The sequence below is a fragment of the Rousettus aegyptiacus genome, unplaced genomic scaffold, assembly GCF_014176215.1.
Source record: "Rousettus aegyptiacus isolate mRouAeg1 unplaced genomic scaffold, mRouAeg1.p scaffold_m13_p_3, whole genome shotgun sequence".
In the NCBI taxonomy this organism is placed as follows: Eukaryota; Metazoa; Chordata; class Mammalia; order Chiroptera; family Pteropodidae; genus Rousettus; species Rousettus aegyptiacus.
Window position 1 is genome coordinate 30,084,444 of NW_023416306.1, and position 24,573 is coordinate 30,109,016.

The 24,573-nt window shown below is 46.2% G+C and overlaps 3 protein-coding genes across 5 annotated transcripts in view; 2 read left to right on the top strand and 1 right to left on the bottom strand.

The window, feature by feature from the left end:
• Positions 1 to 17,286, bottom strand: RGP1 (RGP1 homolog, RAB6A GEF complex partner 1). 3 transcript variants are annotated; one of them, XM_016130285.2, is made up of 9 exons: positions 16,953 to 17,089; positions 16,484 to 16,618; positions 15,966 to 16,102; positions 15,625 to 15,708; positions 15,375 to 15,524; positions 14,954 to 15,100; positions 14,628 to 14,755; positions 14,242 to 14,431; positions 1 to 13,755 (listed from the first exon to the last, which is right to left on the bottom strand). In XM_016130285.2, exons 1-9 carry the CDS (start codon positions 16,976 to 16,978, stop codon positions 13,532 to 13,534), a joined length of 1,221 nt encoding a protein of 406 aa, XP_015985771.2. In that variant the 5' UTR covers positions 16,979 to 17,089; the 3' UTR covers positions 1 to 13,531. The 3 variants fall into 3 exon arrangements, with proteins under 3 accessions (XP_015985771.2, XP_015985773.2, XP_015985772.2); XM_016130287.2 differs by having other exon boundaries at positions 16,946 to 17,057; XM_016130286.2 differs by lacking the exon at positions 16,953 to 17,089 and adding an exon at positions 17,181 to 17,286 and having other exon boundaries at positions 587 to 13,755.
• LOC107502782 (microseminoprotein, prostate associated) lies at positions 12,276 to 13,412 on the top strand. Its single transcript, XM_016130292.2, has 3 exons — positions 12,276 to 12,428; positions 12,648 to 12,756; positions 13,126 to 13,412. The coding sequence occupies exons 1-3, from the start codon at positions 12,299 to 12,301 to the stop codon at positions 13,304 to 13,306; spliced, it is 420 nt and encodes a 139-aa protein (XP_015985778.1). The 5' UTR covers positions 12,276 to 12,298; the 3' UTR covers positions 13,307 to 13,412.
• GBA2 (glucosylceramidase beta 2) overlaps positions 17,131 to 24,573 on the top strand; it is a 12,264-nt gene continuing 4,821 nt past the window's right edge. The window contains exons 1-5 of the mRNA XM_016130283.2: positions 17,131 to 18,009; positions 21,084 to 21,175; positions 21,481 to 21,596; positions 23,608 to 23,826; positions 24,129 to 24,368. Coding sequence (XP_015985769.2) covers positions 17,675 to 18,009; positions 21,084 to 21,175; positions 21,481 to 21,596; positions 23,608 to 23,826; positions 24,129 to 24,368 — 1,002 coding nt within the window. The 5' untranslated portion in view covers positions 17,131 to 17,674. The remainder of the gene's footprint in view (positions 18,010 to 21,083; positions 21,176 to 21,480; positions 21,597 to 23,607; positions 23,827 to 24,128; positions 24,369 to 24,573) is intronic.

A 24,573-nucleotide genomic window follows, 5' to 3' on the forward strand; every position in this document is an offset into this window, starting at 1 on the left:
GAAGTATGAAACAGGCTTTATTAGGATCTGTGAGCGAAATTCAGTGGTCCAGCAAAGGGGCCAGGGAAGTTGCGTGTGCCTGGGGTATAGGCGCAGTTTTTAAAGGTTTTGGCCCAGGAAGTCGGTGGGGTTACAGGGCGGGGACTTTTCTGTTTGGCTGATCTTGCCGCCCAGGAAGTCTCTGCTGTAACTTTGGTCATGAGCTGTTGGCTATCTTAGGTATTGAGCCACCTTCCCGCTGGCGTAATGGCGCCCATGAGCAACCGAACAGGTAATTGTCTTCATTTCAGATACTTCTTTTCCTACTGCACATGATGTGCAGTGAGGACAAAGTTAAAGAAGTGATCAAAATGGCTCATTGACATAAAAAGACCTAAACGTAAAAGCTAAAACTATAAAACTTCTAAATATAAAGAAGAAAACACAAGAGAAAATCTTTGTGACTTCGGTGTAAGTAAAGATTTCTTACGAAGGGCACAAAAAGCACTAACCGTACAAGAAAAAAGGAAGAAATGAGATCTCACCAAACTTAAAACTTCTGTTCTTGAAAAGATGCCATAAAGAAATTGAAAGGCAAGCCACAGACTGAGGGAAAATGTGTTTAATTCATATACTCACAAAAGACTTGTGTCTAGAATACATCAAGAACTCATACGACCTCAAAACAAGAAGCCAATTTTTTAAGCAAGCAAAAGATTTAAATAGATTTCACCAAGTATGAGATACTGGTGGCAAATAAGTACATGTGAAGATGCCCAATATCATTAATCACTGGGGAAATACAAATTAAAACCACAAGATACCCCTATATACCTATCGGAATGATTTGTTTAAAAACTGACAATACTAAGTGCTGACAATGAAGCAGAGGAACTGGAACTGTCATACAATAATGGTAAACCCAGGATATGTACTCTATGATTCCATTTACAGGAAGCTCTATTATAGGCAAAATTAATCTACAGTGATAGAAATATGATCAGTGAATGTCTAGGGTGGCGTGGGGGGAGGCTGATTACAAGGGGTAACAAGAATTTGGGTGAGTGGGGGTCACAGAAATGTTCCATATACTGACTGAGGAGATGGTTACAGAGTTATAAACATTGGTCAAAACTCACTGAATTGTACACTTAAAATGAGTGCATCGTCTTATATGTAAATTATATTTCAATAAAGTTGAAAAATAATTATTTTGCAACCGTTACTGCAAAACATTATTTTAAAGGCTTTTAAAGCCTCGAAAATTATTAGTTATTTTAAAGCCTTATTGTCAATAGTAGCTGGATCATTACAAATCATTACAGAGGTTAATCAGTCCATCAATGATATAGGATCATCTTTGACAAATCAGTCTGCTGAAACTTACTAGAGGAATGAATTCTCTGACCAGTGAAAATGAAGGTTAGAGAATATTTTCCAATTCACAGAAGCAAGAGCATGAATTTGCACATATTTTCATGATTAATGCAAGTATTTTTAAAAAATCAGGCCTAAGCTATAAGAGTTGAAAAAAGTTATTTTTATCGGAAAGTTAATGCCTCAAAAGTGAAGAACTCTCACTCTGGGAAAACAGAACATTTCTAGTACATACTCTTATTGGGGCCTGGACCTTCGAAGGAGGACAGGGAATCATCCAACATGTGTACCGGCAGGAACACACACGCACACACGAGATGGGCAGAAATGCCTCCCTGGACACACTCTACATGGACCACAGGAAGAATGGCTCCACTATCAGAGAACAGGTTAGAACAGCCAGATGTTTTTATCAGGTTTTTATATGTATCTTGACTTAAAAATGTTTATCATCATCACTTTTAAAATTGTCAGGCACTAGAAAAACTTTCTGTGTAAGTACATTAAGAAGAGAAAGCAAAGTAAAACCTACTCACTGCCCTCTGCCTGCCCTGCCTTATACTTCTCTCTGCCATCCCCTTAATTCTTTGCCCCCCTCGATCCCCAGTAAATGTTAAAAACCACACCAGAGGGCTTGGGTTGGATCAAAAGTAAAGAAAGGCCTAGGATAGTGCTGTAGATAAGAAGTAGGGGAAGGGGTAATGAATTAATTCAATGGACATTTGTCATTTGTAGTTCTCAACATCCACGTCTCCTTGCTAAGAGTACTCTGGCATCCTTTCAGGCAATTGTACAGCCTTGTTGGGAGAGCGAAATCAAATGTTTGCTCTCCCTCCACAGAAACCAAGGAATTTCCCTATGGCTCCTTCCCCCAGACCCCCAGATCCTTTCTCCCTATATCCAGTCAGAGCGATAGATGGCACTTGACTTAAGCTTGGCCAAACAAACGATTTCCTTGGACTTTACTTCTTTAGCAGAGTGATGACAGAAGCAAAGAAATAGTGTGCAGTGGAGCAGGGCAAAATAGTTAAGCAGTTCCTTCTGTCAACTCCAAGCCGGGTCCATTAGGTTTCCCTTCCATCATGCGAGGCTCTCCTTGATGCGGAAATAAATATTTTAAGTCTCCCCTTCCTCCCCTATCCCCCATCCTTTCTCAATCTGCTTTATGAGTTAAATGTCTGTTATCAGTTTGGTTGGTTTTCTTGCAAATTCCATATATCTCATTCATTTTTAAAATGCATGTATGTGTCATATATAAATAGGATATTACACGTATTGTTATGTAACTTCTTTTTATGAGATGTGACCTTAATTTCTTGTGTATCTTTTCCTTATCCCTGATTAAAACTATATACACAAAAAAATCTGCCAAAGTTGGAGTCAAGGGGTAGGGTGGGGCTCAGTTAATTTCCTACTAATTACCTATAATAGGATGGATTTGGGCTCAAGTTCAGCTTAACAATGCAGATCATAAAGAATGCTAACAATGTTTCAGGCTGAAAAGTTCTGATAGGCAATATGGAGAAGGTTCTTGAGCAGAGAAATCTCATGATGCAGACAATGCTTCATGAAGAACAACATGGCAACAGTATATATGTGATACAGACCAGAAGGAGAAATTAATTGAAAAGCAGGGAGACTAGTCCAGTGGCTAATAAAGAATAGTAGATCTGAAGAAATAAAATTCTGGATTATTATAGCTGGGGCCAGTGATGTGGAGAGAAATTATAAGAAGCTGGACTAATAGAGCAGAAAAAACAAGTGATTAGAATTGGAAGAGCTAGATTTGAATTCTGTGATATTTATTAGCTGTGTGACCTTTGGTAAGATAGTTCCCTATTCTGTATATCAGTTTCCCTGTCAATAAAGTGAAGAATTTAAGAATATTAGGGCCTCTAAGATTTTTTTTTCAGCAGAACCCTTTTTATCCTAGTGGGGAGGTGTGGGAAGCAAGATCGTTCATGGATAAAGGGTTCAGAGTCCTAGTGATCCTTCATTTCACCTCTCTCGTCGCCTCTGAGGCATTCTTGAGGAATTTCCAGAGGACTAGGAAACAATGTTTGAGAAATCTCTAAAGATTCTACCACTAACTCTAATATTCAATGACTCGAGGGGATGAATTTTGCAGAGGTACCTAAAAAAATAGTAATGGCTTTAATAGTTGCCATAGAATCATATAATATAAAGAGTGATTGACTTCCTACAAATTTGCCTTATTCTCCTTATAAGCCAAACCCAATTTAATGTCTAAAATCTCATCCAAGCCTGTGTAAATGACAATCTAACCTCTATATAAACAATTCAGGCACAAATAATTCACCACCTAACAATTCAGTTCATTCCAATTTGAGGTCCTCTAACTAGTCATTCTTCCTTTTTAAGCCAAAATCTGTCCCCCATCACTGTCATTTAAAATACAGGTCCATCTTCCACCTTCTGGAATTAAAACAAACAAATCTAACTCTTCTTCCACAGGATAGTCCTTCAACTGTTTAAAAAGAGCTATCAAATCTGCCTTACCCTTCATTCTCTCTTGCTCTGGCCTGCCATGAATGTTCCATGAATGCTCCAGTTTTGGAACAATTCAACATTTCCTAAGCATCTGAGTACAAGTAGATTTTCACTAATTTATGGCTTTAAGACTTAATCAAACCAGATTACTTTCCTTAAAACAAATAACTAGCTCCATAATAAAGTATAAATAGAACCTGAATTCATTATATGGTAACTATTCTTTCCTTGCTAAACATTAGCTGCTCCCACTGTATCAAAAGTGGATTGCTAACTCTTTTGACCCGAAGCAAATTGTAAAAAATCTCTAGCTAGGGATCCAAAGAGATTCAAGACTCAAGATCCAATGAAGCAAGTGTAAATGACTCTAAAGTTCATAATCTCATCAACTTGCAGGGGAATATAATTCTCACCAACACAAAATTCCACTGTCACCAAGGTGATGTGGAATATCAATGTAAGAAAGCTTCATCCACCACTCTTCATCCTACTCATTCTATATTCCACTACCAGGTCTGTAAAATCAGGATCCGTGGCTTGGGCCTAGGTTATCTGCCAGTCTGGGTAGTCTGAAGATGGGGAGTAGGAAGTATGACCGAGTCCCTGAGGTGAAAGCAAGCCAGCATAGCCACAGTCTGTGATGCCTGTGGGAGCGCTGGGCCTTTACGGTTTCCTGTGCTCTAGTTGTCCTGGTAACCTGAGGCCTCCCTATTTGTGTTGGCATCATGGGGCCAAGAGCGGAAGCAAAGCTGGAGCACCAGGAAGACTTGCAGGAAAAAAATGTGGGTAATGCAGCAGTTATGCCACAGGAGGGTCAAGCCTAGGGCATAAGAATTACCTGTTTGGGGAGGGGGCAATGGTAGTGTCTTGTAAAAATCTGATTTCCACATTCTGCTTCCAGAGTTTCTGATTCAGTAGTTCTTGGATGAGCTCAAGAATGTACAATTTTAAGAGGCTACCTCCTACCAAGTAAGACAAAGACCACACTTTTGAAAAGCCAGGTCAAGCAAACAAATCAGCAGTTGGGGAGAAAAAATATAACCATTAATCAATTTCAGAAAGGAAATATTCTAAAACAGTAGTTTTCAACACAGGGTGGAAGGGGTGGAGGGGTGTGTGTGTTGGGGGGGGGGGGTCAATTTTGCCCTCCAGGGGACATCCCGCAAGGTCTGGAGATATTTTTGGTTGTCACAACTGAAAGAGTATCTCTGACATCTAGTGGGTAGAGGGCAGGAATATTCCTAAACATCCTAAAAGGGCAGGAATATTCCTAAACATCCTACAGTGCAAAGGACAGCCCCTAGACAACAAAGGATTATGCCATGGTTGAGAGGCCCCTCAACCCCATTGCTTCGAATGCACAGAAATTAATGCTACATACAGTTTTAGGTTATAGTATACAGGCTTAGGTGAAGTCTCCTGGAAAAAAATTTGACTCCTCAAATGATTTTTTTAAATAGTGAATGTTATTAAAGATATGGATATGGAGATGAGAACAACAGACAATAAAGGGAGGTAGATATGAACAACAGTGAGCCAAAAAGGTAATCAAGGGAGGATGAGGCCCTGGGTGGAAACAGTGGAAAAGAATGCTACCCCTCTGGTAGATGCAGTCTATTCATATGTAGAAGACTATGAGCTCACTGAAGAATTTTTCTTAAAGGGGAAGAGGGCAAAAGTGGAGCTAAAAAAGAATGAGGAAAGAGGCTCAAAGAGGAGGAGGAGGAATGTTTTTGAGAAAGAAGGGAAAAGAGAAGGGAGAGATTTGGCAGCCATTGTAAGGAGAGAGACTTTAGGTACTCTTAGGGAAAGAAAGATTAAATGCGTAATTTTTTTTTAAGTTTTGCTTTTTAGACCTGGCAGAGGAAGATAAAACCTTTATCTTCTACCCCTTCTAAGACAACGTCAATAAAAACTGACATTACACATCAAGACTTATGGGTTTGGATTTCTGGTGGTGGTGGTTGTTTTTTTTTTCAGTTTTGCCTCCAAACATTTCAAGAGGACACTTACTCATGTTTTTACTGTGTTTGAGGTGACCAAAAGATTTCTGGAGCAGCCAAAAGACAACCATGTGACAAGGTACTAACTCCCAGAGTTTAGAGCTGGCTAACACAAAAATCATTCACCTCACCTGACTATTTAAATTAACTAAAATTAAAGAAAATTGGAATTCTGTTCCTTAGTTAATTAGCCACATTTCCAGTGCTCAATCGCCACAAGTGGCTGGTGGCTAATGATTAGACTGGATACATAGAGAACATTTCCATCATTATAGAAAGTTCTACTGGTAAGTGCTGGAGTAAAAAGAGCTAAGACAAATAAACTAACAAAATACAAACCGTTTTCTAATCTTTAAAGAGCTGTCGCACTGAAAAAGATGTAGATTTCTTCCATAATGTTTCAAAGAGCAAAACTAAGGGAAAATATGAGATGTCACGGTGAGACAGATTTTAGCTTAACAACTCCCTGGTAACTAAAGTTAGATAACAGTAGAATGGGCAGCCTCCACTACAGGCAGGCAGAAGTGATCCATTCTCTTCAGTAGAGACAGTCAAGCAAAGACCGATTTGATCATCTTTCAGAGATAAGAATTAGATTCCTCTGCATATCCAGTTTTGAGTCTATAATTTTAAGAGCAATTTACAAATGAGGTAAAAGTGAGAGTCTCATAAGAGAAGTTTTAAAAGTCACTTCTGCCATCAGTAGATTGTGGAACAGACAGGAAAAAATAAAAGCAAATAAGCACATAAGGAATATAAGAGGGTTAATTACTGGCGGTAAGGGCCCTCATGAATACAATAATTTGGACACAGAAAAAAAATTAGGAAAATTTTGGTGAGAATGGTTCCAGTGGTACAGAGATGGGGTAGGAAAACTTCAATATGAGTTATTAATGGAAACTTGACTATAGTTGAAAACAGTATTACAAGCAGAGAATCCTTTATATTTTCTGCCACAGAGAATATTGGCCTGTCTGGATATAACAATTTTATGTTCTTGAAACTCTAGCCCCTCCATCCATCCATCTCCCATTTACCACAGCCTTACAAGTCATCTCGCTCAGCTCCTGAAACAGCCTCCTTTACAAGATCTCCTCATCTTCACAGGAATGACTCTCTTCTCATCCTAATCCAGTCTGAATACAGAATGCCGAAGGATGCTATCTCTTAAACTTCTATCCTAGCTATAAATTTACCCATCCTCATCTTCCACCTTAAAATGTATCTGACTTGATTATAGTGTAACATGCTAGGAATATATTCATATTCCTATATTGATTTATGATTCTAACATTAGTGCATTTTAGCTTGTGCGTGTGTGTGTATATGAGAACATTCATACACACACATGTGATTACATCTATTGCTGATAAGCATTTAGGAATCTGACACTAGGATTATGAAATACCCTATACAGTGTCCAGCCTAACATCAAGCTTAAGTTGTCACTCAATGGACTTTACAATAATGGCCAGGTCATGCTTCTGGCTGCAGAATATAGGAAGAAGAGACTGAAAAAGATATGAATTTCAATTTTTTTTTCTTGTAGAAAAAATGGAAACATTAGCATCTTTTGCTGTATCTAGAGGAAGAATATTTAATCACAAAAGGAAGACTGAAGTCTTGGTAAAAGCACGCATAATAGAGTTTACAAAGAATTCCAAATAAGAAAAAAGTGATAGAAGAGGAAAGAAGACAGAAATGAATCATGCAGAATAAAGCCTAACCTTTTAAAACTCTGAAGTCCTTTCAAAGAAAAAGGAGGAAAAAGAGATTTCAACAAGAGTGTTAAAGATGGATAAGAGCCAGAAAGGGCTGTGGGCTTAAAAAAAAAAAAAAAAAAAATCAATGAAGCAGCAGTGGTGTATGTTGGCAAAGAGAAGTGTAGAGTTGAGGGGAGGGAGAATTTATAGTAGAGGAAGTTGGTGTGAAGTTTTCCTCTAAAGATGCCCAGCAGGGCAAAGAAGGAATGAAGGCAAAGGCCACTGGGAATAAGGTAGGGCTGGGGCTGAAACAGCACAGGAGAAGGCAACAGAGCCCAAAGTAGGATTTTTTTTTTATTTATTTTTATTTTTTAATTAACTGACCCAGATTTCCCTGTTGGAGCGAAAGTGACTGCAGGATTTGAGGATCTTTAAAATAAATTATAAAGATCTTAATCCTTGTTATTGCCTTTGGCTCAAGATAACAAATTATAAAGATTATGACAGAATTAAAGTTTCTGAGACAAGTACCAAATACCATTAGAAATATTATCCTGAATAAAACAGTTTTAGCTCTCCATCCCTATCAGCCACAGAGTAAAACAAAGAAACTATACAGCTACATATGTGTCCACAGAAGATAGTAAGTAACCTAACATATATAGTAAAACTGAGTTATTTGTCTTTGTATACTGTATCCCAATGTCCCCACTCTAAGAAATGTTTTACTTGGTTCAGGCTACAAAGGGCAGATTAAAGGGCTACACAGAAAAAAAAAAAAGGTTAAAAATAAAGACCATAAGATGAGGAGAGGAAAACTAGAAGTGCTATGTTATAGAATGTATAGAACAGAAGCCTTAACAACATAGTATTTAGTCAAATCAGCGAGCAAAAAAATGGCACAAAAGCAAGACAAAGGAAAAGACTTAATGCCACAAAACTAAACTTGATAACCTCACTTTGGGTTTTCTATCAAATACTGAATCAGATTTTTCAACTTTTCTATTTTTCTTTTTAAAAACTCAATAAAATTAAATTGTTTGATGAACGTAGTCACGCAAGTTTAAAACGGAATGGCAGGCAGGAATGCTAAACACAGATAACCTTGCCTTAACCCACTCACTACTCTTCCTACTCAGAGACCACAGATTATACCCTTGATTATACCTGCAAGGCCAAATTCGAATTCCTCACCGAGGCATTCAAAACCTTTAATGACCTAACCACAATTGTACCCAAATAATCCTAACTCCTGCCATTTCCGAAAGCTACCCTTCACTCTCCCAACACACAGGCTCCTGGACAGGCCTTATCTCACGGGGTTGGCTAGCCCCACCTTCCTACCTGACCTGGAAGTTTCCTTCTACCTACAGGCTCTACACGCTCTAGTTGGCCAAGGCCTGCACTGGTGCGGTACTGTCCTTCAGACCTCCAATCCCCAATGGTCTGACTCTGCAGCCTCATGCTTCTCCTTCCCCTTTCTGGGCCTCGCAGACTCACCTTTTTTTTTTTTTGTCCAGGCTCCTGCCCTCCCCACATGAGTTCTCTGGGGCCTTCTCCCTGCCCCACGATATTGTTCCAGGGGTTTGGTCTTGCCTGCCTCCATTCAATCACAAGCTCTGCAGTTGATGTCTATTAGGTGTTTCCTACCTGGGGTGAAACCAGGACCTGGACCGCTCAAGGTCCCCTCCCCCTCAACTCTCTCAGGTGCTTTCGCGATGCTCCTGGGGCTACCCCCCCCACACACACACACACTCACACACCGGGTTCGGCTGCCCCTCCAGGGCTCTGGTCCCCCAGATCCCCCGCCGCAGCCAGTGCAGCCAATCCCTCCTATCCGGCCAAGGCGGCGGGGGTCAGCGGTGACTCACCGGAGGGCCGGCGCGGTCGGGGGGCCGGAATGCGCTCACTTCCTCACCGCGCGCACCTGCCCTGCACTGCTGGAGCACAGCCCATCCGGGCCTCCGGCGGATGTTTTCTGTCCCCGAGGGGGCAGTGCGCGCCAACCGCCCCCTCTCAGCCTGCTCGCCAAACCCCGTGCCGCACCGCCTCCCCCCACCTCCCACAACTGGCATTTCCAGGGGCACCAGGAATCACGGGGTTGAGCCCTAACCACTGGCACCCCTACACAGATAGATGCATGCATGCACGCATATACATACACCGACCAGAAGCGTGGCTTCCGGCCCCAAGAAGCTACACAGACGCACACAGGAGCCTGCCCACACCAACAGGCATGCAAGTGGACTGAACTAACACCTCCCCCCTGCTCCCTAACTTTTGGGAGAGGGATCCTGGCTCAGCCCCAATCTTTCTTTCCAGAAGCCCCCTACTCCTGCCCATATATGGCTACCTCAATTTCATTACAAACAGCTATCCTCCTGTCCCCATTACATCACACCAATCCCCACCAGGCCACCTTTGCTTTCCGGCATCACCACCAGCACCTTCATGCTCTCTAGCTCCCCACCTGCATGTGTGCCACCCCCCCCCCCCCATTGGGTTGGTTCCTGGTTGCAGAAGCCAAAGGTAGGCTTTGGTCCAGACTTCCACGGTGCCTGCTAGTGTCCCCCCTAGAAAGGCAGTGGAAGAGCTACTGAACACTGACAAGAGGTCTGGGCCCTTGTGCTACACTAGCCTTCTAATCCACCTGCTCCTGCCAAGAGAGCAGTCCAAGGCCATGCCTCCCACACACCAGCCTACATCAGGGCATCCTACTTCAAGTGTGAGTTTTCCTCAATCTCCTGGCATTCCTCTGAAATGGAAAGGGGATCAGACCTGACTCAGGCAAATGTATGGTACAGTCTGTGTCTCCATCCACTTAAGCTGTCTTCTTGGAAGAGAACAGGGAGTCTGAGGTGGACTGATGAGTTGTCTCTTAAGAGAAAAGACGTGAAAAGCAGGGTAGCCCTCTACAAAAAGTCAGTGAGAAGTTGTATCTGAACCACTGGGTGATGAGTGGGTATCTTGGAGTATATGGAACTGGAGACTTAGAAGGAAAAATAAAATCAATGCCAAAGTGATTGGCTCTGTGGGTAGGAGGGGAATACTTGAAACAGGGATCTCCAGAGTGTAGAAAAGGGAAAAGAAATCAAGTTTGGCCAGGAGCCATTAGTACCAAAGACATGGTCAGCATTAGACTTGTCAGAAAGGAGTACTTGAAAGTTTGCATGAGTGGGGATGGGGAGAAATGGATCAGAATTCATGAGAAAAAGCAGGAGTTCTAAAGTCAGCTGAAAGAAGATAAGAAAATGATACCTCTTCCTAGGATAGAAGTGAGGGTAGGGTACTGACTTAGGAAAAGTAGTTTTATCAGCAAGTTTCTCAACATCAGACATTTAGAATTTCAAACACAAGGACCAAAAGCAAAATGCTCCTGGAGGTGGTTGGGATGACATGGAGAATGAGTGTGAAAGGGATAGAAGTCTATGCCAGAAAATAGCAGCCCACAACAGAAACCTTCAGCTGCTGTACAGAGATGTCATTAAAAGAATGTCTACCCATTTGTCTCTGAGGTCTAGCACCAACCACAGTAGCTAATGTTTTCTGAAAGCTACGTGCCAGGGAGAGTGCTAAGAGCATTAAGTGCATTATCTCATTTAATCTTTAACAACCCTATCAGTTAGTATTACTATCCTAATATATAGATAAAGAAACAGGTTTAGAGAGGTGAAGTAACTTGCCCAAAGTCACATAGCTCTTAAGTGGAAGCAGGATTGAATCCAAGTGGTCTCACTCTACAACCTATGCTCTTAATTATCCTTCTCGGGATGCTCCAGAACCTGCAGAAAATCCAAAGGAGGATGTTGAGGATAAATTCCTAAATCCTCTATCTATAATGTACAGAAACTGGAGTGACTCATACCACTAGAACATTAGAGATGTTCCTCTTTAAAAGAACCATCCCCAGATATGGGGAGATTCTGTATCTGCTGTAATGTTCAGTAGTGATGAACAATGGAGAATACATCTCTGGGATGCCTATGGAAAAGAGACACTTCACGCCCCCTCCCCTAACTCTGAGAGGCAGCCATGTCTCTAGGATACTTCAGAGAGACCTTGCCCTAGGGTCTGAGAAAAACATTCCCCATTCCAGGTGCCTGTTCACTCGCCTGGAGCCTCTGGCTGTCGCACCCTACGGCAGCTCCTTGGTTTGGCTGGGGAACAGGATTAGCCATCCCCAGGAAATGCCTCCCTCCGGTCCAGGCAGGGATCCCAGCATATCCACCCCTGGAGAGAGAATGTGTGTGTGCGCACACATGTGCATGTGTGTGTGTGGTGGTGTTGGGGGGTGGGGGAGACAGTGGAATGCTTCCTTCTCTCCAGGTCAGGAAGAGATCTTAGGACCACCTGCAGACCCTCACCCCTCCCACCTGCTTGCTGGGGAAGTGCCCAGTCCGTGCCCCTTCCATGGCCACCTCCCTCCCCCTAGCTATGTGGGGGCATGAATCAGCTCTCACAGCTTGTTAAAGCTAGACCTCTTGTTTTCATGCCCTCACCTCAGGAAACAGAGTTACAGCTTTTCCAGCTCTACTCAGCAGGGGGCCAGGGTCCTCACTTTATAAACATCTCCAAGCCTGTGAAAGCAGAGGGCAAGGAGATGGTGTGAGACAGGAGCCCAGAGAAAAAGACAGAAACTAAGAGTCACAGAGAGAAACAAAGAGAAGCCAAGGAGACGAGACTCGCTTGAAGTGAAGAAGAATTCCCAAGGGCTGTGCTGCAGGAATGGCCCTAAGGATGCTCTGGGCTGGACAGGCTAAGGGGATCTTGGGAGGCTGGGGAATCATCTGCTTGGTGATATCTCTGCTCCTCCAGCACCAAGGAGTCCACAGCAAGTGCTACTTCCAAGCTCAAGGTAAAGCTGGGTGAGGTGTTAGGAAAGGGCAAAGAACAGAGGGCACTGGGAGGAGGGGGACTTAGAGATGATCCTATGTCGGATTACCCAGACTCCCTCCAGCTCAGAAGCAGGAGAGACTAAATATGAGAGAAGTGTCCATTTACTCTCTCCTATTCAGAGTGATTCCGTCTGCCGCCGCCACCCCCCAACACACTAACATTTCCTGTTCTTTCCTAGCTCCCTGCCACTATGAAGGGAAATATTTTACCCTGGGTGAGTCTTGGCTCCGCAAGGACTGTTTCCATTGTACCTGTCTGCATCCTGTTGGTGTGGGCTGCTGTGACACGTGAGTGACCAAAGATGGCCAGAGAATGGCTCTGACATGAGTGACTGAGAGATGGCCAGGGCACATTTAGATTGCTGTCATATAAGGACAGAATAGCAGTATGAAGCCTGCCAAACCTGAAGGTACCAACAAGAGTGTAAGAGAGAGATAGCTTCAGGCTACAAAGTGAGGGAAGTAGGGGTGGATCTAGAAGGAAAATATTCCTGCTAAGAAATGAAAAAATCCACATAGGTAGGTGAGAACTTAGGGAGACTAGGGAGGTACTGAGGGAAGATATGGGAAGAGTGCTGGGAAAGAGGGACTGTATGGAGGAGGGATAACGGTGGCCCTTCACTGTGCTGACTCCTTCCCCATTCTTTGGTTCCCCAGGTCCCAGCATCCTATCGACTTCCCTGCTGAGTGTGAGGTACGACAGGAGGCAGGAACCTGCCAATTCTCCTTGGTGCAAAAATCTGACCCTCGGCTGCCCTGCAAGGGGGGAGGGCCTGACCCAGAGTGGGGCTCAGCTAACACCCCCGTTTCTGGAGCTCCTGCTCCCCACTCCAGCTAAACTCAACTGATCGCCCTTCTGCTGACTGCCCACTGCTGCTGCCACTTCCAGGGAAACCACTAGCAGCTGCCAATTTATTCTGAATAAATAAATTAATGCTACAGCTAAAAACTTGCCTATCGTTGTCCGTGCCATTGGACTCCAGGTGAAAAAAATGGGCCATACTAGAGTCCAGGTGCTGAGTTCTCAGTATCCTGAAGAAAGCAGTACCATGGTGGACCAGTTTCAGATGGTTATGGTGCTGGTGCTGGGGCCTGGGGCTGCATATGAGGCCAAGGTCGGGCTTGTAGGCAGCACCTTAATGGGAAGGTCCCAGCTGAAAGTGTCTACGGGCACTTGTTCAGGCCCTGTCCAGGTGACAGGCTCAGGCTGTTCCATGGGAGGTAGGAGCACCAAACCTGGTTCTCGGGATGTTACAAATTCAAAATGCAATCGCCACTTCAGGGACACTGTATAAAAGATAAAAGGCAGAAGCATTAGAAGCCAGGATTAAAAGCCAATGACAGGGTATGGTTAGCAAACGAGCAAAGTCCTGTATTCAGAAAGAGAGGGAGAAGTCACAGGGCAGGGAGCGAGGATCAAGGGTTTCCCTGAAATCTAGTGTGTTAACCAGGAATGTGACAATAAGGATAGCAGTGTCAAGAACCAATAACCCAGTGTGAGACAGTGGTAGCCTGAAGTAAAGGTGCTGGGAAATCAGAGATCAGTGTGAATCACAAGGTCCCAGTGGGTAGCGGTAGGAAAAGAGATCAGCAAAGCTGTTAAGAATTTAGGGGTCAGTGTGTCTAGGAAACAGGCTGAAGATCTGAGAAAGTGTTAAAGGTCAGAGACTGAAAGTGGGTACGTCTGGGAGTGTGTTAGGAATCAGGATCCATTACACTCTACCTAAGTACAGTCTTTTACTCCCCCCACCCCAGTAATGCTCAAGGTCTCACCAATGGCTGTGCAGAAGCCTGGAGTGGAGCTGAGAGGGATGGGGAGGGAGAAGCTGGTTCTGGTTGTATGTAGGCAGGACTCCTGGTGCCGGGCATGAGTCACATGGGACACAGAAGGGGCACCCCCTGCCCCTCGACGTCGCTGGTACTCAGGCTGTACACACTCCTCGGTCTGCAAGCTTACTGAAAACTGGGAGCAAGAAAAGTGCATGCTAGCAGGTATGGGGAGTGCTGATTCTAGATAAGAGGGCAGCCTGACCTGAACCCGTTTTACTAAAGAGACCCTGAGTGACGCCACTATCCACTTCTATATACCACGCCTCTTTATGCAGGCCCTTCTCCTTCTACCCTGGCCCAGTGCCCAAAAAGCCCCTCTCCCTTCTCACCTGCAAACAAGCTACAGTTCCTTCCCCTAAGTTTAAGGTTCCCACCACGTCCTCGCCGAGTCTGTATACAGATTTGAAGATGCCAAATGTCCCAACTTTTCCTCGACCATCACTGATATTGTATAGATCTGGAGAAAATGGGACACCGTAAGCCTGGAGTCTACATTGGGGAATGTCTAGGGCTGGGAGTCAGAAACCAAAAGGTAGGGCTTTTCTTTATAATGTGGGGTGAAATATCAGTGGATCTCAGAAGTATGTGGCAGTTAGGAAAACCAGCCTCTGAGCCAGGAATACTAAAGTGGAGGATGGGGCGGGGAAATTCTCACGGAGGCTTCGGCAGGATGTGGCAGCCATGAGACGTTCCCCAGCCAGCTCGGCCAGCCATGAATCCTTTTTCCCACCTTCATCCTCCTCCAAGAATGGACTGGATGGGGCTACCGCCTCATCCTGGGGAAACCGGACATCTTGAAAGCCTAGAGAGAATAAACGTAGAAGTAATGCTAGGAGGGAACAGAGATCAGGGTAAAGGTTAGGGCTTTAGACTCCAACCTGAGAAGGCTGAAGGCAAGGCGAGCCACAGCTGAGGTACACATCTCAACCTATTCTCGAAAACACCCCCTCCCACTCTCTTGTACCTTCACTAAGACCAGGAAGCTTCCCTCTAGCCCCTCTCACAAGCTCTTTAAAAATCATTTCTGCTTTGGTGAGGCTTTTCCCCAGCTTTTCCTTCCAGGAACCCTTACTTACCAGTCAGCACAAGAACTCTGAGAGGGACCCTGAGTAAAGTGATGGGTGAGTTGACACGCTGGCAGCCAATAGTCAATTTGTAGACATACTTGACTGACTGACCCCGAAAGGAGGGTGGTCCCTCTATGGGCAGCACTTCGCTGTAGGAGTCTGGTTGGGAAGTAGTAGTCAGTGCGGCCAGAGGCGGCCAGAGAGGTCCTCCCACCAGGAGCCTTAGAAGGCATTCCAAGAGTGGGAGACAGTCACTCACATGATTTGGACTCTCCAGGATCTAGCCTCAGGTCACAGAATAGGATTTTTGGTGGAGTGGAAAGGATACACTGACCCCTCTCACCTAAAAAAGACAAAGACTGCTGTTTAATGGCACATTGTTTAGTACTGGATGAATCTAGTACAGCAAGTGGGGGCAGTAAGCTAACCCTTTTTTCTTGCTGTGAGATAGCAACAATCTTACACCCCCAAAGCAGCAATTACATTCCTCCACAGTCTCAGTGTCACAGAGACTATAATGACCCACCAGAACAATTTTAACTTCACCCTTTGGTGACAATTACTCCATTTCCGGCCAAAGGCAAATGCTCCGTCTCTAACCTCGGTGTGGTAGAAAGACAGTCTGGCTTTCAGGCTGAACATCTGGCTGACTGGAGTCAGGGGGAGGCAGTGCTACTCGACTCTCACTGGCATGAAACTGGCAGTGGATTTGGGCACTGGCCCAGGCCAGAGCCTCACTATGGGAGGAAAAGGAGGTATCACAAGGGAGTTCCTGACCTCACCAATACTCTCCCAAACACCCAACCACACTAATGGGCCAACATGGTTGAGGTGGCTGTCCTAGGAATCAGGGAATGCAGAACACCAAAGAGAAACTGTTAAACAAAGAGAAGTATACTGTGGGTAAAAAAGGAGAATGGGGGAGGAGGGAGGAAGAGAAAAGGAGGGTAAAGGGTTATGTCATCACACCTTATGTTAAATAGCCCTTTCCTAATATGAGAGCACAATGAGCAGGGAGGTGATGATCTAGCTACAGGATAACCTGAACTCTGCCTTAGCACTACAGATACCAGGCTTCCTCTCAAAAGGACCACTTTCTTCAGTACCAGCATCCCCACCTAGATGCAGAAGTTGCCGTGGGGGGCAGGGGGTTGGTGACTGTCACAACACACTCCAGCGCCTCCCCTGCTAGAAACACAGGACCTCGGCTCAGCTCTGCTACCACTTCAATCATGGCAGCTCTGGAATCGGATCTAAAAGGAAACAAGGGGGGTCAGAGGTCAGTACCATGGCAGGGAGGGTGTCTGAGTGAAGCCTGGGGGCCAGGACCAAGGAGACTGGCAGTCAGCACCACATTGTCAGAGGGAAGCTCCTGGATCTGGCGGCAAGGGACAGCTGACTCAGTACTACCCACGGGTAGGGCGTCGCTCCGGGCCCCAGACACCCGCCCCTCTCGGCGCCGGGTTAGTCCCCCTACCCCCCGAATCCCCAACCCGGCCTCCGCGCCCCCTTTCCTTAAGGCTCCGCATTCCAGCCCCAGGCCACGGACACCCATCACCTCGCGCCCCCAGCCCGAGCACCTCGCACCGTCCACACGGGAGGTCTAGGCACATCAAGGTCCTCGCCGGCCCACTCCCCGTCACCCCGAACCCGACCAAGTGCCTGGCGGGGTCCGCAGAGGCAGTGCAGCAGAGGCGGGACTTCCCTTCGGCCTCTACCCCCGACGGAGCCCCTTCCGGCCGGAAACGCCGGGCTGGCCCGACCGGAAGGGGCTTGGGCCCCATCGCCTTGGGTCACCTTCCCACGGCCTGGTACCTGGGCTCGGCCGCTGCCCCGGATACCGGCCGGCGGGACCCGGCGCCCAACCCTGGGAGTCCTGGTTCCGCGGCCGGGGTACACGGCTGAGGCTGCCGCGAGCTCCCGGGCGGGTCCCGGGGGCGGTGCCTTGCGGGCTGGCTCCCCGGGCTCCTCCCCTCTCCGCCGGCCCAGTAGTCGCCGTTTGGCCGGGCAAGCTAATCATCACGGCCCAATGACGACGAGGCCTGACCCTTCCCGCCCAGGTCCTAGAGAGACTACCGAGGGAGAGCTTGAGGCGGCTTCTTTGCTGTCGCCTCCGCCGCTGCTGCAGCGACAGCTCCCAGGTTCCACAAGACACCTGCTCACCTCAGCTTTCCCCAGCCCACGGCCCTACCGGACGGCACCTAACAACAACCAGCGCCCACATCTGGACGTGGCTGGCGAAATACTTTGTACCAGAAGGCTTGGGACCCGGGACCATCGAGGTCGTGGGGACCCAGGATCCAGGGAACATGGGAACCGGAGTCCCATCCTCTGAGCAAACCAGCTGTGCCAAAGGGGACCCACAGGTTTATTGCCCTGAAGATACTGGAGGCACTAAGGTTGTGCAGGTTACTGACTGCGAAAACCCTGAGGACGATCGACCCCAAAATGAGCCGGGCTACAGCAGTCCGGAGGACTCTGGGCAACTGATGGCGTCCTACGAGGGTAAAGCTAAGGGCCACCAGGTGCCTCCCTTTGGCTGGCGCATCTGCCTGGCTCATGAGTTTGCAGAGAAGAGGAAACCCTTTAATGCCGACAACATCTCCCTAAGCAACCTGATAAAGCATCTGGGCATGGGCTTGAGGTGAGTAGATCCCATTGCCTAGAGTACCGTAGGCTTCACTTTGTTCCAAAACAAAACTTCCAACAGAGGTGGGAAAGGGTGAGAAAGGTAGGTGCCTTGTGCCAGTCAAGTGGTCCCTATCCTCAGCATATCCTAAACCTTGGTTTTGGAGGGAGAGACTAGGTCACATCTCTTTGCAATCCCCTTTCCTCCCAGTAACTTGTCTTTTTAGCAGTAAAGTGCAGAAGAAACATCTGGGCCTGCAGATAGCCTTTCCCATTTAGGCTCCCTCTCACACATTCCCTCTTTTCCAAAAACTGCTCTTTAGGATTAGCTATACTTTGTGGCAAGGTAGGAAAAGATAGCCTGGCTGCTATGGTACTGACACAATGTTGTTTTATTTAGGAGGGGAAGGTTCTCAAACCTGGGTTCCTCTGAGCAACTGGGATACTCTCCATACCTCATTTATTACAGTCTCAACACCGATTAGATTAGTTTCTTTCCTCAAGCTTTAGTTCCAGGGAATGGGTGAGAGGATGGTGAGAGGTACTGTTCACTCTATTCTGGGATCAACAGCTCCTGATATAAAAAGCAAATAAGACCTCTGACCAGAGAGGCACTATTATAGGTGTTCTAGAGCTCTTAGTAATAGCATTCCAAAGCCTGCCCTCTTCTCCCTGCACTCCCTACCCAAAGGTTGCAGACTCCTGAAGAGTTCATCTTGGGTTGTAGAACTCCTCTAAATCCTGCCAGATCCCCCACTGAGTTCAAAAACTAGTGACGAGAAGCCAAGATCTATTAAGAACAGGTAGATGTAAGGACAAAAAGCATCACCCTGAGGTCATCCTGAGTCAGTCCACACAGTAAACACAGCCAGGGAGGTAGGCATAAATGTTGGGAAACCTAGCCCTGATAGCCTCTAAAGTAGGGTTTTTTCCCCCCAGTCAGTGCTGTGGAGCGGGGGTGGAGAGTCCATTTACCTAACCCCAGGTAGTGGAAGGGCCCGGTGCTGCCTGGTTACCCAACTCCTTTGCTAGTTCCTGTGGTTGGCTTGTACCAGTGAACAGTCTTCCCTCCAGGCTGCTCCTGAAACTGATTCAGCCCAGCCTTGATCCCAAAAGCCTTTGGGTCAAAATAGTCTTAGGGCTAGGGCTAGGGTACTGAGAGAAGCACATTGGGGTGCACGTGGTGGGGACATTGAGGTCAAGAACAGGTAGGCATCCTAGCCCCACAGCCCAAGTATGAGCTGAGTCATAAAGGCCTGAAGTTGTACTCAACCCCCTGGATCATGGCTGTCCATACCATGATAGGGTACGGGCCACTGACACTGGACTTTTGGAATGGGATGAGGTCCTGCACTGAGAAGAAAGCAGGGGTGAGAAAAGGAAGAACTCTGAATAATTCTTAAGTTGGGGCTGAAATTATGGAGAAGGCTAAGTAGGTCAGGAATGGCTAGCTGCTGAATTAAGGGAGCGAGAGAAAGGCATACTCTAAGAGAAGAGGAAACCCTAAGAGAGCCGAACTTGGGGTACACTGATCAGGAGCTCCAACAAGACAGTTCTCTTGGCCTCAGTGTGGGAAGAACTCAATTTTGATTGCTCTCTCTTCCAGAGTCCATTCTTTCAATATTGATTGCATGCTTGTTCTATACTAGATACTCGTTTGTTCTACCTATCATATCTTGCACTTCTCCCTCGCTGCCCTAATTCCTGCTGCACTCTCCCTCCCTTCACCAATCCTTTCTGGCCTCTAGTTTCAAAGTTCAGTTTTCTCTAAGCTGGCAGGAAGGATCTTCTGCCTTCCCATCATTTCATCCTTTGTCTTCCCTCCATCTCCCCTTACCTCTAGAATATACCTTCCCTATTCTTTCACCTCAATGTCCCCACCAACATTTCTCCTCTTGCTCCTATCTCTGTTCATCTCTCTTAGGCTCCGCTGTTTGTACATTCATTTGTAAATCTGGCAAATACTTATTCACTAAAAACCATGTGCTCTGCCCTGTGCTTGAAGTGATGAAAAATAATTAGTCTTTGTCACTGTCCCATTCCCCAAGGAACTTAAAATTATGCTAGACTCACATGAGGAACACTGAAATAACAAGACAGTGTCTGATTGGGAATTGAGATAGTGTGTATACAAGTAATGATCATACCTGACAAAAGGATTCTACTTTATGCCTTTCCTATCTATTATGTGATTTGGTCTTTCAATCAGTCCATGAGTTAGGTAGCTACGTAGGTAGGTAGGGCAGGAGGTATCCCCATTGTGCAGATGAGGAAACTGAGGTCCAGAGGGGTTAATTCTACAATTACATGGCTACAAGTGTCATGCTTGAATAGTGGGTATAAAATGGCTGGGTAAGAATTGGGAGAGAGTCTCACAGGGCAAGAGTTGCTTAGTGAGGACCCACCCAGAATGGGAATTTGTAGAAAGTAAGGTTAGAAGATGGCCTAACTGGACAGATGGGAGAGTCTTGAATCCCAAACAGAATCATTTGCCTTTTGGAGATAGAGCTGTGACAAGACCAGGAAAATGTTGGGATTTTTAGAAGGCTTTACTGAGAGAGCAGAATCACAAAGCATACTGTTTAAATCCTGAACTTAAAAAAAAAAAAAGAAAGGAAATACCCCAAAATGTAAACACTGGTTGTCTGTGAGTGGGACTTTTTTTCCCTTTCCACAAATTTTCATCTTTCATAATTGGGAAAAAAATCATTTTAAAAAGAAGCTATCCCAGCAGTCCATGCCTATTGTCAGGGTTGTAGGTCAGTAACTGGCATTTTCAGCACCTCGGACAAAAGCTTCTGAGGTAAGCTAAAGCAGCGGTGGTGAAGTTAGAGGTGAGGAAAGATCAGAAAGCTCTTGAGAATAGAGAAGAAAAGCAAAGTCTCATACTGTGAGCTGGGTGACTGGGAAGATGAAGGGACCTTAAACAATAGAGAAATTCAGAGGAGGAGATGTTTAGAAGCAAAGGTGATGGGTCCTTGGGACGTTTAATGGGAAATCACAGCAGGATATGCAGAAAGAGGTAGGTGACTAAAGTCTAGGAGGCACCACCCACCTCCCCTTCCTCTCAGACTGCCTCTTGCTCCTCAGGTACTTGCCATGGTGGTACCGGAAGACCCAGGTGGAGAAGAAGAAACCTTTCATTGATCTCATCAACTTCGTACCCCTGAGACAGATCTACGGTGAGCCTCATCCCAGCCCTGCCCAGTTCAGGGACTGCCCAGCCTCCAGGTTTACTGCAGAGATAGGAGAAGAGGCTTCCCGCTTAGGCAGGCTGCACTGCTCCCACTCCCGAGGTTTTTTTTTTTTCCTTTCCACCTTATTGAGATATAATTGACATATAACATTGTATAAGTTTAAGGTGGACAACATGTCGATTTGATAGTCCCATGGTCATTAGAGGAACCCATCTTTATAGTCTGGAAAGTGAGAAGTGGGCTTGTTTTCCCTCCCCATACCCCAGTAATGATCCTCATTTTCTCTCTAGGTTGTCCCTTGGGTGGCATCGGGGGAGGCACTATCACCCGAGGCTGGAGAGGCCAATTCTGTCGTTGGCAACTGAATCCTGGCATGTACCAGCACCGGACAGTCATTGCTGACCAAGTAAGAGCCAGCAGGTGGTGGAGAAGTCCAGGACAGCACCTCCTCAGGCCAGGAAGGGTGTCTTGGCTACAGAATGTGATAGATGTGTACGTGATTCAGTCCAATAAGTCCTTTCAGGTTGCTTTCTCTGTGCTAGGATGTACTATAGGAATGAGACACTCACAGAATACATGTTTCTTGAAAGAGTAAACAGCTGCAGCACCCCTGTGCCCCCCATTTCACTAGTAAATGCCTCCTATTTTGCTGCCCAAGCTCCACTAGCTGGGCCAGGACCAAACCACAGAGAGTGCAGAGAATTCCCAGACCATTTAACCTAGTTGAAAGAACATACGGTAGGTCCAGAAGGGAAAGCAAAACCAAAAGTTCACAAATGCCTGGGGGGCGGAAAAGATGCATAGAGCACCCGCCGCTCACTCTGATTTGCCAGCCAGATGCTAGAAGCCAGCTCCTCCTCTGGAGGTCTCTCTGGCTGAGGGCCTAGGAAGCTCCTCCTCTACCAGGCATTGATCTCTAGCCTTCCCTTTTCTGAGGCTTCACTTCTTTTTCCTCTGTTCCTTCATCACACCTGGGCCTTGGATTGCCAGAGGCATGTGCTCTACCTTTCATCATATCTCTCTAGTGACTTCCCATGTTGTCCACCAAGTTCTTATTTCCTGTCTAAGGGATGCCTCCAGCTTTCAGCTCATCTTCAAAGGAGAAATGACTAGCAGACCTTGAGTCCAATTAATGACAGTGCCCTTCCTAGTTAAGTTTACCAGCCCTGCCCAGTGCCTCAAGCTTCCTCTGTGGCTCATCCCTTAGGTATCCCGAGGGGAATGCCTTCCAGAATAGTGACTCCTTGGTTAAAGTAATTACTGCATGTTTAATATGTGCTAGGCTTTTGTATAATATTTAATATTTAAAGACAATCCTATAAGATAAGTATCATGATGATACCCATTTTACAGATGAAACTACGATCCAAAGAAGTTAGTAAAGTGCCCAAGGTCACATAGTTGGTAAAGCAGAAGCGCTGGGATTCAGAACCAGTTCTCTCTGTGGTTAAGAGCCCATGGTCTTAACCATTATCTACTATTCCAAAAACATAATTTTAAATTTTTACTAGGGGAATAGGCCTTTGAGGAAGTGAAGACTATGAGACCACGTCAGTGCCGAAAGGAGAGGGACAGCTAGTACACTAAAAAAGGGACATTGCTGCAGACTTTGCCCATTCTCTCCCTACACAGGCCACCTCTGCCTGACTCCGATGTGGAGTCCTAGCTGGAGAGTGGGAACTCAGTGAATTAGAGAAGGTCCCTGCCCTCAAAGAACCCAAAAGAGCAATCAGGGAGTCAGAACGTAAATAAACACATTATAACACTCTGGACTAGAGGGGCAGGGGATACCCAAGAGAATGAAATGACTCACTGCTTGAGAGAAGATGGCATTTGACCCAGGCCTTGAAGGATGGGGAATTTCACCAGATGGAGAATGAGCATAAGCAAAGGCATGGAGGAGGAAATGTAGTGTGCTCAAGAAAAATGAGTATTTGATATGACCAGAACATAGGTGCTTGAATAGGTAATCGGTCTGAAGGACAGGGAGAGATCAGATCAAGAAGGCCTTGAAAGCCAGGTAAAAGAGTTTAGACTTTAACCTGAGGGCCCTGGGGAGTCACTGAAAAACATTATAAATACAGACTCACATACTTTGATCTGTCTATAAGAAAGGTCACTCTGATACCCAGATGAGAAAGGGAAGAGTGTAAAAGCAGAAACAGTGAGGGCCTGGATTACGGCCATTAAGATTTCAGTCGTGAGAAGGGAGAGGAAGCCTGGGAGATAGATGGAGAAAGAGGCAGGCCTTGGTGGTGACTCACTGAGCTTGGGGGAAAGGCATGGGGAATAAGTGAGGCTTTGATGCAGTGGTAACCATTGCAGGCTCTGGAAGATGAACTACTCTGGGAGGAAGGAGACTAATTTGAGGTGCCTGTGAGTTACCCCGTTCTAGCCTATCTTCCTTCTTGGTTTAGTTCACAGTGTGCTTGCGTCGAGAAGGACGGACTGTGTACCAGCAAGTCCTGTCCGTGGAGCGCCCAAGTGTCCTGCGCAGCTGGAACTGGGGCCTTTGCGGGTACTTTGCATTCTACCATGCCCTCTATCCCCGAGCCTGGACTGTCTATCAGCTTCCTGGCCAGAATGTTACTCTCACCTGCCGCCAGATCACACCCATCTTGCCCCATGACTACCAGGTGAGATCCCCATGTTTCCTCCATTGTCCTCCCTTCCCTGGGATCTGTCTCTGCTGGAAATTCCATGACCTGTGAAAGAAGGGGCTGGTGCATGAACATCATGCTGATTTCCCACGACCTCCATCCAACTGGTCTTCTGTCTCATGGTAGACAGCCTGTCTGGGAATGTGAAGAGATGCGAGTGGAAGATGAGAGAGTACATTTGGGAGTACTTAAGTCAAATCCTTGGTGTTGAGGATTGATCCTGGGGTGTGAGCCCAGGAGGGGATACACTGGGACTGAGTCTGATCCTTTGCTCCCAGGACAGCAGTCTGCCTGTAGGAATCTTTGTGTGGGATGTGGAAAATGAAGGGGACGAAGCCCTGGATGTGTCCATCATGTTCTCCATGCGAAATGGATTGGGAGGTGGAGACGATGCCTCAGGGGGTTTGTGGAATGAGCCCTTCTGTCTGGAGCGTGATGGAGAGACAGTACAGGGGTTGTTGCTGCATCATCCAACCCTTCCTAATCCCTACACGATGGCTGTAGCTGCACGGCTCACGGTACGAAGCAGCCTGCCCTTATACCTTAGCCCCTGAACCCCTACCCTCAGCCTTGTCCCTGAGCCCAGTCCCATCCCACCATGGTCTCTTCATGTCCTCAACTCCTGAGCTTTACCCTCACCCCAGCCCTTAAGCCTCTAAAATGTGGAGGCTAGAATATGTAACAGGAGCTAGAGCATTTGTCAGAAGCCAGTGTACTGGTGGA